Consider the following 17,045-nt stretch of genomic DNA (forward strand, 5'->3'; position numbering starts at 1 on the left):
TTTGTTCAGTGTCCTCCAGATGTTATCTTCTGTGTGCTCTTTTGTAAGGAAAAACACTAAAAGTCCACATACTGTTATTCTATAGTGTGTACTCATTCATGTTGCTGTTGGCACTATCAATGACCGGAGTCACTATAGGTGATAAAAACTTTAAGTGGCAGTTATTTGTTATTTTATAACATTTTTGTTAATCAGAACATTAAAGTTTATAGTAGTCAACTTAGTTGCAATGCATAGTCAGTGATTAGCCAATAGTGTAATTTATTTTTTATTTTGTTGGTTGAATTAATAAGAAATAAGACAGATAAAAGATGCAGAAATATATAAAGAAATCAGTATTTAATCAGTTGATTTTTATTTTGAATAGAAAAATAATTCCAAACAATTACGAATTATTATAATAAACAGAGGCAGATAATATGCGTACACTAAAGAATGCAAGATCTAAATTGAAAAACTTAAGCTTTTCTCAGGTGAGCAAGATGTACAAATATATACATGTATATCTTGTTTTTGTGTGCCCAGCTGTAGAAATATGGTATGGTGAAAGGGGTGATGCATGATTGGCTGGATTGGTCTGTTGTTTTTTTTTTAAAGTGAGAGAAATTTTGGATGTCATGTTTAGGACATAGCCAAGTGCAAGCTGTAGTTTGAATTTCATTGTATTCTAAATTACCCAAGTACAAGAGCAGTCATTGTGGATCCAAAGGTTGTACAAGTCACGTTGTACAGCTGTGTATGAATTTTGAGAAAGTTATTGTAGTGAAAAATTAAATGCTATAACTTTCATTCAAGTTTTTAAATTCTAGTGCATGAAACAATCCTATTCCTGTTTTATACTTATTTCTTAGCTTGAAAATAATATCTTTTCAGAAAATTAGGATTCAGTAAGAATTTCAGAAAATTTTATGTTTATAATTGCGCCCTTTTTAGACGTTAATTTCCTTTGGGAAGCTTTGATACCTCATGAAGTTTGAGAAAATAAAATTTTCATGATCATATGAATAACACAAGAAACCACTTACAGATGGGAAAAATGGACAGTAAATGGTTTCCAATAGTACAGATTCTTGTGAAAATGTAATAATTTGTTAGCTTGTGGAAATGGAATTTTCAGAACTTGTCCCAACTGAAATTAGTATGATGATAATCATGTTTTAAAAGGTTTTTGTGATATTGGCTTTAGCATATATGTCAGCGATGTGGAGGAAAATATAGGAATTCTTCTAATGGATGGCAAACTGTACACCTGAATTTCGCCAGGGACTGTAATTCATGCTAGTGACTTCCAGAGATAATTGCAGTATTACCAAATGAACAGAATTGGATATTCCTAAAAATATGTACTTAAGGGTAAAAATTGTTTTCCTTCCAATTAGTAACGTGTTATTAAAGGATTAATTAATTACTCATCAGTAGCTATTAACATGACTAATTATTTAATGTGCACTTCTGTTGGTATTGTAGATAACACCAAAAAGAAAAAGAACCTGTGTACTAAAACACAAGCACGCACGTGCGCATGCGTGTGCACACACACACACACACACACACACTGTATATACATATAGCCTGCAGTCTCTTTAGGTACACAATTTCAATAAACAAAAGTATACAGGATCTAGGTGTTATAGACTTTTGTGATATTAAAGTATTTCAATTCCTGTGTTTGGTCAAATCAGAAAAAGATCAAAATAGTTGCAAGAAAGTACATTTCTTTTAATCTGAATGTTAATTCATTTGGAAAAAGTATTAGCAGTAATTATTCTAAGAGTAAGTTTAAAATTAAAGAGATCAGTTTGGTATATTCATCCAACTTTAATCTTGTTACTTGTATTTGTATCTAATACTTGCAGACAATTTTATTGCTTAGGATTATGTTACCTGTTTACACTTTGTAAAAAGATGTTTATAAACAAATTTCATTGTAGTTTGCTTTTGAAAGTTCATCACTTTATCCTCCTACTTGTAAAACTATTTATAATAAAATGTTTACTTTTAATTGCCACTTTCCATATTATGGAACTTGAAAAGTATTTCAAGAAATCATTGTGTCTAATTATTTGTTATTATTTCCGAAGGTATTAAATTACCCTAATTATCTACTAAACCATTATGAATTTCTATGCCAGCGTCTGTGTAGGATTTGTATTGATAGAACAGTCTTGGGAGAAATGAAGTTCAAAACACTCAGGGATAAATATTCATTTTGAGTTTGTGGTTCCATTTTGCACCAAGAGGATACTACTGAAACGACATTTCTCCAAAAACTGTTTTTAATGACCTTACCAAATTTCTGATATCCTTCTCTCTAAATTTCAAATATCCTTTTTATTTCTGAATATAGTTGTATTGACTACATTTGCAATGAACTATATTTTCAGCAAACATTTTTACCCATCAATGTAAATCATATTAAGTCCTCCCTCATTTTCAGGAGCTACTGTCATATCACATTTTCTCTGTTTACTGGGATGTCACATTTTCTCTATTTACTGGGATGTCACATTTTCTCTATTTACTGGGATGTCACATTTTCTCTATTTACCAGGATGTCACATTTTCTCTATTTACTGGGATGTCACATTTTCTCTATTTACCGGGATGTCACATTTTCTCTATTTACTGGGATGTCACATTTTCCCTATTAACCGGGATGTCACATTTTCTCTATTTGCTCAGATGTCACGTTCTGTTCATTTGCTGGGATGTCACATTTTCCCTATTTAAGGCCCTTGTAAATTTAAATCAGGTATGATTATTTGTTAAGTTCCATTTCAAGTTCTGCTGTGGATTTGTAAATGCTGGAAAATGATGTATGAATATGGGTGAAATAAGGGTTTTTACAACAATTACCATACCAACTACTGGAAGATGTCTTTGACTTATGCTTGCCTATATTCATTTTACAGTCATTAATTTCATCCTACAGTTAATTTCCATCAATCTGTTATATATCTAGAGAAACATCGATTGCAAGGAGTGTAAAATTAGGAAAAAATCAGTTTAGGTTCATATTGGGACATTTTCTTTAGTGGAATATTTTCTTGTTTCCAATCCAAATTGCCTTTGTTTTTATTATATTAAATTACGTCCGGAAAATAGAAGAAAACCTCACAAGATATTGGGGCACCAAAACCACCAGGCACCAGAGGTCTTGGGGTGCCAAAACCCCTTTGGGCCATCATTGTCATCACAAGCACCATTTACCCTTTGTATACTGCTGTCTGATATCAGAGATCAGTCCCTGTACATTCCCATTTTGTTGCAAATTTAATATTAAAATCTTAACACCTATGATAAATAAGGTGCAGGGATATTTTGTGGATGACATCCTCTCTCAGGTCTAAATAATGACGACATATGGCAGTTTTTCATAACACAGCTTTTATAGTTATGATAAAACAGATTAAACCACTTGCAAACAGAATCACCAAAGTTAAAAGTTATAAAAAAAATTCACAAATCTACAGCTAATTGAATCAACTGCTTTTTTCAAAGTTTATTAGCAACAATTAATCGTATCTATTTTCGTTGTTGTTCCATGATATCATCTCATGGTTTTGTTAATGTGTACTCATCATTGTATCTATGAATCCTTTTTGAGTATCACTGATTATTTGATGGAATCACTTTTTAAATCCAAGCTGCAGTAGCTTCTGAAATTTGTTTATAGTTAGTATTTAAAAGATATATAGGTCTCCAGTTTTTATCATATCTTCTGTCATTTTCTTCCTTTGGTAAATGTGTGAAGACTTCTTGAGTGGGATTTTCTGAAAGTTTTCTTGCAGTATATCAATGATGTATTGATCTGAATAGAAATCTTTCCCTTTAGTTCCTTCCCTAAAAATGTATCTGACTCTGGAGTCTTTCCATTTCCATCGATTTTAAAGACTTACTGTATTCATTAATTGTAAAGGATTCTATTTTGTCTTGACTAAGTTGAATATTGTGATTTTAAAAAATATTTGACCTTCTTGAGTATCATCACTATCAAGTTGACAAATTCTACTTTCATATAATTTGATATAGAAAAACCGTTTTGACTTTGTAAAATATCTTTTTGGCCTGATATGTTGGTCCCATCATCTAAAATAATTTCCTTTGACTCTTATTGACATAATTTGTTTCTTCAGATTTCAAAAGTATTTTGGAGTTTTTACCTCAAGCTTGTACAGTCTAAGCTTGGATCACAAAATAACACCATCTGTGTGTTTTTCTCTTGATTAATTCTTTCTTTTCTTTCTAAATATCCCAGAGTTTTCCAATCAAATATGCCCAACACTCACCTATTAATTTCTAATATTTATTATTGAATTTCATTTTTTCCAGTGTCTCATTGCAGGATTTTCTTTATTTCCCTCCAAGCAATATTCTTCTGCCATATTAGTTATGCACTTTTTTAAGCAAATCAATATATTTAATGTTCCTTAGCAATTGGACAATTTCCAAAATCCTTTTCCCCTTGGGCACTTTGAAAAAGCCACACTCAAAACAATAACCAAATGATCAGTCTTATGGTAAAAAAATACATACATTAGCTGTATTCATTTGTATTCATTTGAATATCATCAGAGAGAAGAAACTGCATTTGCCCTAGAAGGGTTATTCTTTTTTTGTAAAATTTTCAATGCTACTTTTAAGGATATGTCCATATCTATTTCAAAACCAGTCTGTATTAATGTGTTTAAGCTTTCATTTCAGTAAAGAGTGGTTGTGCAATTTGTAAATTACTATACATTCTATCTCATTTATGGTAGTCCCATATGAGGTTTTATCTGTGAATGCATTTTCAAATGATGATTCAGCCATAGTCCAATTTTTTCAGCACGTTTAGAAGGTTGTTTTCCTGATTATATGAGAGAAATAATGTATATATTTTAGGCAAAGCTTTATAGCATTTTGTCTGTAACAAAATATTCTGAGAACAGCAGAAATGCACATAGCTGATCAGATAACAAATTATTAGTTGCTTCTTAGATACACAATTCATGCTCTTGATGACAGCTGCCTTATTTTGGTCTCAGTTACAGATTTTGCAAGATTTTTAAAATCTGCTGTGCTGTAAATGCATATCTGTGCATCAGTTTACATAAGTAAATGTTGGTTGATTGATTGGTTGATTGTTGCTTAATGGCACTTTGGCACATTCAGAAATATTTAGTGCTGCAGTCTAATTGAAATTGAAATCTCAGACCTAACAGAGCTCTGACAAGCACTCATAAAATTTAATGTTCCAGTGGTCTTTGGAATTTCTGGATGACTTATTTTTAGTTGCCTATGAAATAAAGTGCCTCCCACCCTTTAATTATGAAGTTTGATGAGTCCTTTTGGTCTCTGGTCAAGACTGGAGAATTTGTTGTCATCTGTGAATTCTTATGCAGTATTTTATGCAATGGTGATACCTGAGAACCCCATATTTGTTGTTATTATAATTTTATATTTGCTAATAATTTTGGCCCAGGTATTGACTGCCTTTATGTGTGAAAGTTACACGTACATGTAGTGCTAGAACAAAAACTTAAAATAAAGATTATAGTGTGGGGAAATTGTAAGAGTCTAGAATGAACAGTAATCTTATGTAAATTTAAGAAATCGAAACAACTAATGCTACACTCATGGTCAGTATGGTTATCTATAGAATGAGGGAGAAATGGAAAACACAGTTACTCTAAAGAATTATAAAGCTAACAACATTGCATTCCAAGAAAGAAGTGCAATCTCAAAGCATTTTCTGGCTTTTATAGTATATAAGCCACATGGAGAAAATACTACATCAAATTCCTGGTTTTAGTCAAAATTAAAAAAATAACTCCTTGAAGATAAACTGTAGTTCTTGGAAATGGTAAATGGTGAATGCTGTCCATTTTAAATGTTTGCTCCCTTATCGTCTAACATGATATAATTTCACCAGGTTTTATTTGATTTTTGCCACTGTTCCATTTAATCGGCTTACTGTATCCAATGTGTCTTTGCAGTTCAGAATTTACGTATCTATATTCTTACTCTCTCTGTTTGAAATATTTATTTTCTTTTTCCTTGCTTGCTTTGATGCTTGCCCACTCACGTTCCTCAAATGATCAGTCTAAATCCTTTTTCCAACACTTATAGCATTATTTGTGATGGTTTCGTCACTTGTAATAGTCTTCACAAATTGTTAGAATAAGCAGGAGGAAAGCAGTTCATAATACATCCTGGGTTGACACAGTCTAATCAGTTGATCCTGTTAAAAGCAGCATCTTTCTTCATTTACAAATTAAAAAAGGAAAACAATTGCACTTGTTCTGTTTTCAATTCCAGTTTGTGACCATGTACTGCATAAGTCCTTCAGTTTCACTTGAAATACACTTCTTCTTAAGTGACTGGTTGGCTCGTTCTAGAATTATGTCACACATAACAGCAAAACCCGAGCCTTAGTCAAGGGACCTAATGCAGTTGGCAATTTTGAACAGTCAAGCTCTATTTTAACAGTAAATTTTAGGAAATTATTTGGAATACATTCTGCCAGAGAAAGTGATATTTAAGACACAAATACTATACTACACAAAGCAAATAAAACTGACATTTTGAAAGTTTTTCTCCGTAATTGACTTGTAAGAAATAATCCAGAACATTTTCAAAGTTTTTAGACATGTTATGATGGGGTCAGTTGAGTCTGAATTGTGTGTTTGATGATAACCAGTAATATCAGTTTTATCAAATGAAGAAAATTTTGAAAGGTTGTGTGAAATAATATATAAACATATATTTTAAATAATAATAATAATAATAATAATAATAATAATAATAATAATAATAATAATAGAAATAATAATAATAATAATAATAATAAAGACTTTATTTAATGAGGGTAACTAAGTTTGTTTAAAAAAACACCAAACTAATATACCTTGAGGCCCTCAAAGATAGCGTAAAGATATATACAGAGAATCACTATCCATTTGACACATAACATATTCACATACATTATTAATGTGTATAGGTATTACATAAACCATGATGTTTCAAAATCTAATCATGGTTCAGTGTTTATCTTTGAATGTACTTGTCCAGTGTACAGGTGACCTTTTGAAAAGTTGTCAGGATAAAAATAAAACTTGTTTATTTTGCTTTTCTTTCAAATGTCATTTAAAAGGAATAACTACTAAGAACAAATTTTATTGAAGTTTTTGTTTTCCAGATTTCAAAACAATGTTTTAGATGTCATGTGCCATGATGTGAATGGTATGCCAGTTATAACTGCCACTAAACAAGTATCTTGGAAAAACTACTTGTCATTTGACCAAATTATTTGTAATTGTTAAGGGAAGAAGCCAAATAATCAAACCTTATTAGAGGATTTTTTAAAATAAAGTTTCTATTTGGCCTGTCTGTATTTCTCTTCCAGAAGAGATGCTGGAAGAGCTTTCTCTGAGCCTTGTTGAGCAGGGTCTTCTGGATGAACTGTACAAGTTCTTTGAGGAAGGTATAGCTCCAACAAAGGTAGCTCAAGTTCTTGCTGAGGTGGCTAAAACAGGTAAGGGCAGAGTATTATTATTTTCTTTGTTGTCTTGTTTTCATTTACCAATAACTGTATTTAAATGTTTGACTTGCATAAGACTTAGATCAGGTATTACCTGCCTCGTGTTTTTATGTGAAAATGACAAAACACTGTAACAAGTCACCCACTGGTGTGGAGATTATAGGGTTGGAGAATTTTGACAGGGTGTGAAATTTAATTTTAAAATGACTATATTAGAATGACCGATTATCAATATGGTCATTGTAGTTTGAGAAAAAAATGAGAACAAAGGAAGATAACTGTTGGAAAGAATTAGAAAGCTACTCTGCATTCAAATGTAAAAGAACAGTTTTCATGTATTTTTTAACTTTTATATTATTAGGGCCTCAATGAGAAAATAAATAAAATAACTTTCCCATTTTCAGTCAAAATTGTCGACAAAATTTGTGAAAATAACTTGAGGTTCTTTGAAATGGTAAATGAGTGACCCTACACCTTTAAATGTAACACCTTTTTCCCTACAAAATGTTTCACCATCTTCTACTTAATATTTGCTTTTCATAATTCTCCATCGTAAATATACGCAGGAAAGGTTTCATGATGATTTGCATTTGCAGTTTATATTTTTATATCATATAAAAAGGGAAAAAATTATTTTTCTATATTCTTCATCTCTTTTTATTCTCTCTTTCTGTCTCTCCCTCTCTGATTTTCCCCATGTTGTCTAAACAATATGACTAAATCCTTTGATCAATGTTTAGAAGGACTGCTTACTTACATGTAATATGCTTGAATAGAAATTAGAATGAAGAGTAGGTCAGCATGGGAAACTCTTACTTCCTGGTTGGCACTTTAATAGGTGATTGTTACATCTCTGTTTTCTGAGTCTTTCTTTATTTAGAGCTTAAAAGAGGAAAATGATAGCCATTTATTTGTTTTTGATCGCATTTTGTGACTATGCTGCTCAAAATTCATCATTTTGATGGAAATGATCATGCAGTCAGTGTGCTTCTACATTTGTGACTTGTCAGTTCCTTCTAGAAAGACCAGACATAATAGCAGCTGAACTTTAGTCAAATGATTTAATACAGTTGTAATTTTGGACATTCTCACTCTTAATGATTTTTAAGGTAACTGTCAGGAATTGGTGTAAGTTTTACCAGAGAAACATTATTTTGTTTAACTGGTCATAAATCAGAATAGTTTATTGGCTGTTTTTTTTTTTTTTGTCTATCATCCCCTGGCCATTAGCACAAATTTGTTAAACTATTTTTAGGATTGCTTTTGAAACTTTACATGCACATTCATTCCATGGTCTAATTGGTACTAACTGAAAATGCGCCATTTTGGACATCCAGTGTGTCAGCATGTGTTTGCACTACTCCTTTTGAACAGAAAGTCAGATTGACATGAGGTTTTCACCAGACCATTTTGGGGCCCTGAGCTTATGTCTAGTTGGTCCTAAATGAAAATGATGCAGATTGACTCTCAAAATGTTGACCTTAGTAGCCATCTTTAAAATATTGTTCAATATCAGTACTTTTGATGATTATGCATACTCTGTCATTCATTTATTGGTCACATGGCCTTAATGTCTGCACTGTCGATGTCCAAGAAGATTGCCATTGCTTTGGAATATTTAATGAGCAAATTTTTTATATCTATTAGCTGCATATTCTTATCAGATATTTTTGGTTATACCTGATCAAGTTTCTTATCAGTTAATTAAGCTCCCTTGAGAGTTATTGCATTTTGTAAATCTGTGCATGTTGTGTACACTTCACTCCCTCTCCTGCAGAGTGTACCAGGGTCATGGGAGCACTTGCAGGCCATTTAAGGTCATTGGGTTTCCCAATCCTTCAATATTTTGATGATTGGTTGATACACAATGGCAGTCTAGAGTCTTTCAGAGTAGACCCATCTCGCTGTTGGTCCATAGTGACCAAGCTTGGTCTTCTACCAAAGTTACAGAAATCAAAGCTATATTTATCTCAAGATCTGTCATCCTGGGGATGAATTTTTAACATACAGGGTTAGTCCAGGTTCCTCTGAGCAGAACAGACAAGATCCTATCCCTGTTGGAGTCAATGAGAGTAAAGACAGAGTTGTCTTTCTGTCTTTTTCTCTCTCAGCTGGGGACCTTGAATAATGCAGCATACTTGGTTCCCCTTGGCAGGCTTCACCTGTATCTGTTCCAGTTTCTACATTTAGCAGCTTGGGGACCACATAAGGACCCCTTGAAAGCTCTGATTTCTCTGGGTTGGGATTTCCACTAAATTAGTGGGCAAATCAGGATTGGCTTTTGACTGGAGTCCCCATGCATCCTCCACCCTAAACCCAATTCTTACCTGTTCAGAGATGTGTCAGATTCAGGGTGTGGCACTGATCTTGAGGGTCTGACTCAGGAAGAATCTACCCACCGCATCAAAAATTTGGAAATAAGGGCAGTGTTTTTATGCCTTCAGGGCACCTTCGCTAGCCAAGGCTCTAATAATCCTATCTTCACCTTGGCATGATCCAACAGCTTTTTCCTAGAGACATCTATTGGATATCATGTGTTGCCTCCCTTAGTATGTAATGCCAACGAACCAATATTGCATATTGGCTGAAAACAGTTGTGGCAATTGACCTAAAAAAGGATATTTTGTAAGTTTAACATCAAAAGTATGACTGTGTACCAGAGGGAAGCCATTGCAGGTCTATTTGAGTGAAAGGTATTTATGCAAACATGGACTGGCACTGGAGAAGTGCTTATTTATCATTCCATTCAAGTTGTGTGCTCCCTTGTCTGACCACCTAGGAACAGTGTTCAAATTTGAACAACTTAATTTTGATTGGATGTGATAGCTTGTTGCCGCATCCAATGAAATTCACAGACCCAAAGCTCAGAAATATCTGCTCGATATGCCAAGGTGTAGATAGGGTTATCAGAACCTTGGCAAGTGAAGATGGCCTTCAGGGGTGCATCCAGAAAAATAGGTTGCTGCATGATGGTCTCCTCCGACAACCTTGGCAAGTGAAGATGGCCTTCAGGGGTGCATCCAGAAAAATAGGTTGCTGCATGATGGTCTCCTCTGACAACATGTCAGCCATAGTGTACCTCAGGAGACAAGGAGGCACACATGCACCTTCTTTCTTCATGGAGGTGTGGAACTTCCTTTGCTAGACAACTTCAGAAGGATTATTCTTTTGAGTATGCCACATTCCTGGCAGGAAGAACATTTTGGCTTACAGTCTTTCAAGGAAAGGGAAGAATGGTCTCTCCACCAATCTGTAGTAGACTCCCTGTTCCATCTTTGGGGAACACCATTGTGGAATTATTTGCTACCAAGCAGAACAACATGTTCCCCATTTATGTTTCTCAAGTCCCTGACCAGAGGGCATGGGCAGTGGAGAACTTCATCTTGAGTTGGAATCATCTGTGGGATGTTCCAGCAGGCCCATCACAAGGCAGGCACTCCACAGCTCCGTTAATTTTAATTGCCCTGTGATTGTGGTTCAACACTCTTTTTGATCTGCTGGTGGACCTGCCCAGGACCTTACATGGAGGAGGGACCTTCTATCACAGCACAGGGACTGTCTCCTTCACAAAAGCTCACAGAATCTTCAACATCATGCTTAGCTCATCTCAAACAATCTATCTACAAAGATAAGTGTATTACAAAAGTTGACAAGTTCATCATTTAGTCCAGGAGAAGACCAGCCTTTGAGGTATATGATGCCAAATGGAGAATCTTTTGTGATTGGTGTAGTAGAAAATGTGTCAATCCATGCTGTCCTTCTGTGAGTGCAGTGACTGATTTTATTCTCATCCTTTTTGAAGAGAAGCCATGCTTTGTTTCTACTATTAAGAGAAGTCCTTTTTAACATGCTACATTTTTTAAAAGGCTCTGCCATTGGGATGGATTCTCTCTTTGCAGACCTGATCAGGTATTTTGAATTGTAGAGACTAATGGTCTTACTAATACTTAAATGGAATCTCTCTTATGTCTTGTGGTCTCTAAATAAATCACCCCATGAACCTTGGGGTGAAGCTTCCTTTGAGTATAATACAGTATGTTTTTGTTTTGTTCACCTTAGCATCAGCCCTCCCCATAGAGCTGGAGAGATTAAGTATTTTCACATTGCTGAGACCAGTGTCTTGTTCTCTAATGCCTAAATGGAATCTCACTTATGTCTTGTGCTCTCTAAATAAACCACCCTATGAACCTTTGGGTGAAGCTTCCTTTGAGTATCTTAAACTCAAGATGGTTTTCTTGCTCACTGTAGTGTCTGAAACAAAGGAGCAAGCTTCATGCCTATCCATAGAGGAAGGCTTTATCAGGTTGAATGGGATTTATGAGTCATTTTCTCTCCTTTGTCAACCAGTTCATTTAGCAAAACAACAGATACCTTTGGTTGCTCCACTCCCGAATGAGATCCCCATTCTCAGCTATATTTTGCTGGGGATCGACTTTTATGTCCAGTTAGGGCTCTCTATTTTTGCCTGGCAGCATCTAAAGGATGAAGAAAGGGTGGTAATGTCCTTTTCTGTCCATTAAAGGTTCAACTCATATTTCCACTTCTTCCATTTCTAGGTGGAGTACTATAACAATCAAGAGAGCTTACCAGTCCCTTACTAATAGGGACCTATCTTTCATAAAACTAAAGCCCATGAGGACAGAATTTACTTCGTTTGGTTGGGTATTTTTCTCTTGGAAAAGTACTAGCTATGCAATAGCAATAGGTAAGTATTAACTACATTTTAATATCAGGGAAAAATATTAAAAGAAGAAATATTTTTTTCCCATATCCAAAATGAAAGTAGGTCTGCCTCTTTCAGTGAACTGGTTGACTTGCATTGCATGTGGTTCTCTTATCCACACTGTACTGTCTTCATCATCTGATTCTATCTCAGATTCTGACAGATTGGACAAATACCATAATTTATTGTCACTGCAAACACTTCCTAAATCAATATCATCAATTTTATTCTCCATACAACCTGAAGTTGACAATTCCAAATCACTATCAACAGCCACTGTTTCCATTTTCAGCAGCTGAATGTATTAACTAACACATGGTATAGAATTCCAGAAAATATCCATATTTTATCAACATATATAATATAGATTGTCTTTCATACCAAGAACCATCAGTTGTTAACTCTTTTGTGATAGGTTCATTGTCCTTTTATTGCCCATTATTGACAAATAGGATTGTTTTTAACATGAACATACAGACCTGATCTATCCATCATTGATGTCTTAAGCATGTAATGATCAAGCAGATATATCCAATATGGCCGATAACAGTGGTTGTTTACAAGCAGATTTATCAATTACTTTGGAGGCAGGGCACTTGTATGCAGTGGTTATACAAGTCAGTGACAGGGGAAGAGATAACAACCATACATGTTAAGATAAAATAGTGGTACCCTGATGAAGAAACAGTTACCTACCTGAAAAATGACATGTTCTGACAAGGCCTACCAGATTTCTGTTGGCAGCATGACTTATATTTCTATATTTCATGTTATGGAAATATAAACTTCAAATTAAAAAGATTTTTTATTGTGGTATTTTAAATATTTGTAAGTATTTTAAATAATAAATCAAAGTTAAATAGTAATATAATTTAACCTGTCTTGAAAGACCACTGTTATGAGAGATCACCTATCTTGAGAGACAGGATTCTCATTGCAACAGTGTATTAATTATATAGTGTTATGAACTGTCATGAGAGACCACCTGTCTTGAGAGACCATGTTTTCTTGGTACAAGGGGTAGTCTTTTAAGATAAGTTATACTCTGCTAATCTTCACTTACATTTTCATCCCAAATTGCAGATTAAGAAATCTTTATTAACCAGTTGATAAAATAAAAGGATCGCTTTGGTCTTTATCATGGGCAGACACCATGGAATCTATACGGTAAAAGTGAACCAAAGTAATTTTTGGGTTTGGTGTTTTTCACCACAGCAACATTACTAGGTTATTTAGTTCCAAGGCAGTGGAGCTAGTAGTGAGTTGTCGTTACTATCCAGATGGCACCGCAGCTACCATTTCATCAACTGGATTGTCTTTGTATTACCTTTAATTGATACGTTGTGGGGTTAAAATTTCTTTAATTATGCTGAGTACATTTTGTGTGCATGGTTGGTATTAAATGCAGAAGAATAGGTGCTAAAAGAGTACATATTGAAAGAATGTTTGGTCTTGCCAAAACATGAAAAATTATACAAATCCATAACTACTATGGAATTTAGATTGCCATCAGAAATAACTTTCAAATGCTTTATTTTGTATAATTTTAGAACTGGTAACATATCAAAACAAACATAAATGCTAATTATCCAATATATGTGTATATTATATTATCTGCTTGCAATCATGGTTTTAAAAAGGATGTGCTGGAAATAAAAATGATTAAAACATTCATTTTTTAGTTCATTTATTTGAGTTCAGAATATATTGGCTATTCCATAATAATCATTCACTATAAATACCTTTTAAACATTTTTTTGTCAAGAAGCTATGATTTGAAATGCGATTTGTCTAACTTGCCACAGTGTTTTTTTTACGTTGCCATGCATATTTGCTTGAACACTTCCTTGATTGTATTGTGAGATTACAATTTATTTAATTATGCAGAGTACATGTTATTCTGTGCCTGGGTAGAATTAAATGATGGAAAAATAAGTAGTAAAAGAGTGCATATTCAAAGAATGGTAGGTGTAGCCAAAGCATTTAAAATGTTATAAATGAAGAACTCACTAAATATCTGTGATTAACATACTGATTTATATTTGATTGTGAGTGTAATGTGTACATCGATTTAAAAATAAAAAAATAAAAAGGAGTATAATGTGAAAATAAATATACTTACATGTAAAATATTCAGCCGGCATAACTTTGAAGTCCAACCGAAGTAAATATGATACATATGCACAATTGAAGAGTCGAAATATGTTTTAAATCTTTAGTGTTTCACTTTATGGAGGTTTAAATTAATAGTCTTTACAGATTAGTCCCTTGGCTGTAGTATAATGATTAGTGCACTTGACCAAGGAACCACATAAGGATTATAAATTTCTACATTTGCTTTCATTAATGGCATTGTTGTTGTTGTAGTAGGGTTTAACACCATTTTTCAGCACTAGATATGCTATAAATGGCAGCCAGTATAACTGGTGGAGGAAGAACTCTGGAAAACCCTGCCGAGAAGAACCACCAACCCACGAGAAGCTAATGGCAAGCTTTCTCACATACCCATGTTAGCTGAGCCTGAGAACGGACACTTGAACTCGTGCAGACAGAGGTGGGATGGCAGTGATCCGGAACGGTGAGCACTTTAGACCACTCGGCCACTCGGGGCCGCCATTAATGGCATCATGTAACATGTGCTAAGAGATGCATTTTAACACACAAGCCTTTCAACCAGCTTCTTCCCCCCACCCCCCCGAAATCCTTGCGTTTCTTTTCCTCCTTTTCTCAACTGAGGAATCATCATTAAACCAAATTTTGATTCCATGATCAATGTCTAAGCATAATTGGAACATACATTCATGTCTTTGTGAATATCAGCTGCTGGACTAGTGGCAGTTTTCAAAGGGTAGATAACCATCATTAGTCCTCATTAGAATAAAGTTCCTTGCCTAGTGACACACCATGGTAGCTGACCCAGGCTGATTTGCATTTTGTATCAGTGTACATGGAAGAATTCTGTAAAAAATCTCAGAAAAATGAATTATTTTAATGGAATTGATTTCATGGTCTCGTTCACTGGTGCCTGCAAAAATCCTTACCATATAGAGTTATCTTATTGTTTTGTTTTTGAAGCAGTGTGAACAACCCCTGGCCTGTGAACATGTTCTGTCCGGCCCTCAGGGCAAATTAAAACAACACAGAAATGTGGCCCGTGAACAGTAATTATATTAAAGAAATTAGTGTTTGTGGCCCTCGAGTGGTCTTAGAAAATGCAATTGTCTGGCCATTGTCTGACAAAGGTTGTGCACCCCTGTTTTAGAGCAAATAGAGTCATCATTACCATGCAGTAAGGAAGGAACATTTACAGTGAATTAAGGTGAAATAGAAAACCTTAAATATTCAGAATAAATTTGCACTTGAAAATCAGCTGATGATTGGTGTTTTGCAAATGTCAGCAGGTCTCAAGCATTAGAGATCTTGTATGCAAACAAGTTAACATATGAGGAGATGAATTTACATCTTTTAAGGAAGATATGCATAAGTTATATATGACAATGTAAAATCATGTGCAGCACACCCTCTCTCTAAGACCTCTCATTATGACAGGATTACTGTTACAAAAACTCCAGTCAACCGTCATTGATCCCACATTAGTAGCAGTAAAACTATGTTCCATATACTTATTTATCAGGTGGTCTCATGATAAGGTGGTACAGTGTATATTCTGCAGTTCCCATTGACAGTGTTATAATGTAGGAGTACTGTATATTTGTACTTAATTATCAGGTTGTCTCATTATATGGTTGTTTACTCTGCAATATCCATGGACAGTGTTATAATGTGGGAGTATTGTATATTTGTACTTAATTATCAGGTTGTCTCATTATATGGTTGTTTACTCTGCAATATCCATGGACAGTGTTATAATGTGGGAGTACTGTATATTTGTACTTAATTATCAGGTTGTCTCATTATATGGTTGTTTACTCTGCAATATCCATGGACAGTGTTATAATGTAGGAGTACTGTATATTTGTACTTAATTATCAGGTTGTCTCATTATATGGTTGTTTACTCTGCAATATCCATGGACAGTGTTATAATGTGGGAGTACTGCATGTATCATGTACTTAATTATCAGGTGCTCTCATGATAAGGTGGTATACTCTACATTTCCCATAGCGTTATATTATTGGAATACTGAACATATATACTGTACTTAACTACTAGGTGGTCTCATCATAAGGTGATATACTCCATAGATAGTGTTATAATGAGGGAATGCTATATCAGTTAAGTTAGAACTACGACATTCTTAATCAAAGCTCACTTTAAAGCATGAATTTTTACCAAAAATCTTTGACGTTCTTGTACAGTAGCATACGTAAGTAATTTTAGGGACATAAACTATTTCCCTACTGTTTCCTGATATTTTTATTGAAAAATTCATCTATTTCAAAATTTATCCATCTTTGAAAACAAACCAATGAAAACTACTACAATAACGACAGCAACTACTTATTAGAATAATAATAACAAATTTATTTAAATAGGTTGGCATAATTAGTTGCATGGAACTAATCCTTCTTGTGGAACTAGTCCTTGCATATTTATGGGTATAGTACATAGTTACACAGTCAGTAAGGAACTAATCCTTCAAGTGTCCCTTAATTATATGCATAGTTACAGACATAGTTCAGCGGGGCCCCGAATGGCTGACTGGTCTAAAGCAGTCAATGTTCCGGATCACAGCCATCTCACCTCTGCTGCGTGGGTTCGAGTCTCAGGCTCGGCTAACATGGGTACATGAGAAAGCTTGCCAGTAGCTTCTTGTGGGTCATTTCTTCCCTGGGTTTT

General features: G+C 34.3%; 1 protein-coding gene across 3 annotated transcripts in view; it reads left to right on the plus strand.

Moving 5' to 3' along the window:
- Positions 1–17,045, plus strand: part of LOC149802935 (rap1 GTPase-GDP dissociation stimulator 1-like) — a 203,764-nt gene that overhangs the window by 56,899 nt on the left and 129,820 nt on the right. For all 3 annotated transcript variants that reach the window (XM_089952449.1, XM_089952450.1, XM_089952451.1), the window contains exon 3: positions 7,388–7,516. In XM_089952449.1, coding sequence (XP_089808575.1) covers positions 7,388–7,516 — 129 coding nt within the window. The remainder of the gene's footprint in view (positions 1–7,387; positions 7,517–17,045) is intronic.

Source organism: Sinohyriopsis cumingii, chromosome 3 (assembly GCF_028554795.1).
Source record: "Sinohyriopsis cumingii isolate HCF-2022 chromosome 3, ASM2855479v2, whole genome shotgun sequence".
Lineage (NCBI taxonomy): Eukaryota > Metazoa > Mollusca > Bivalvia > Unionida > Unionidae > Sinohyriopsis > Sinohyriopsis cumingii.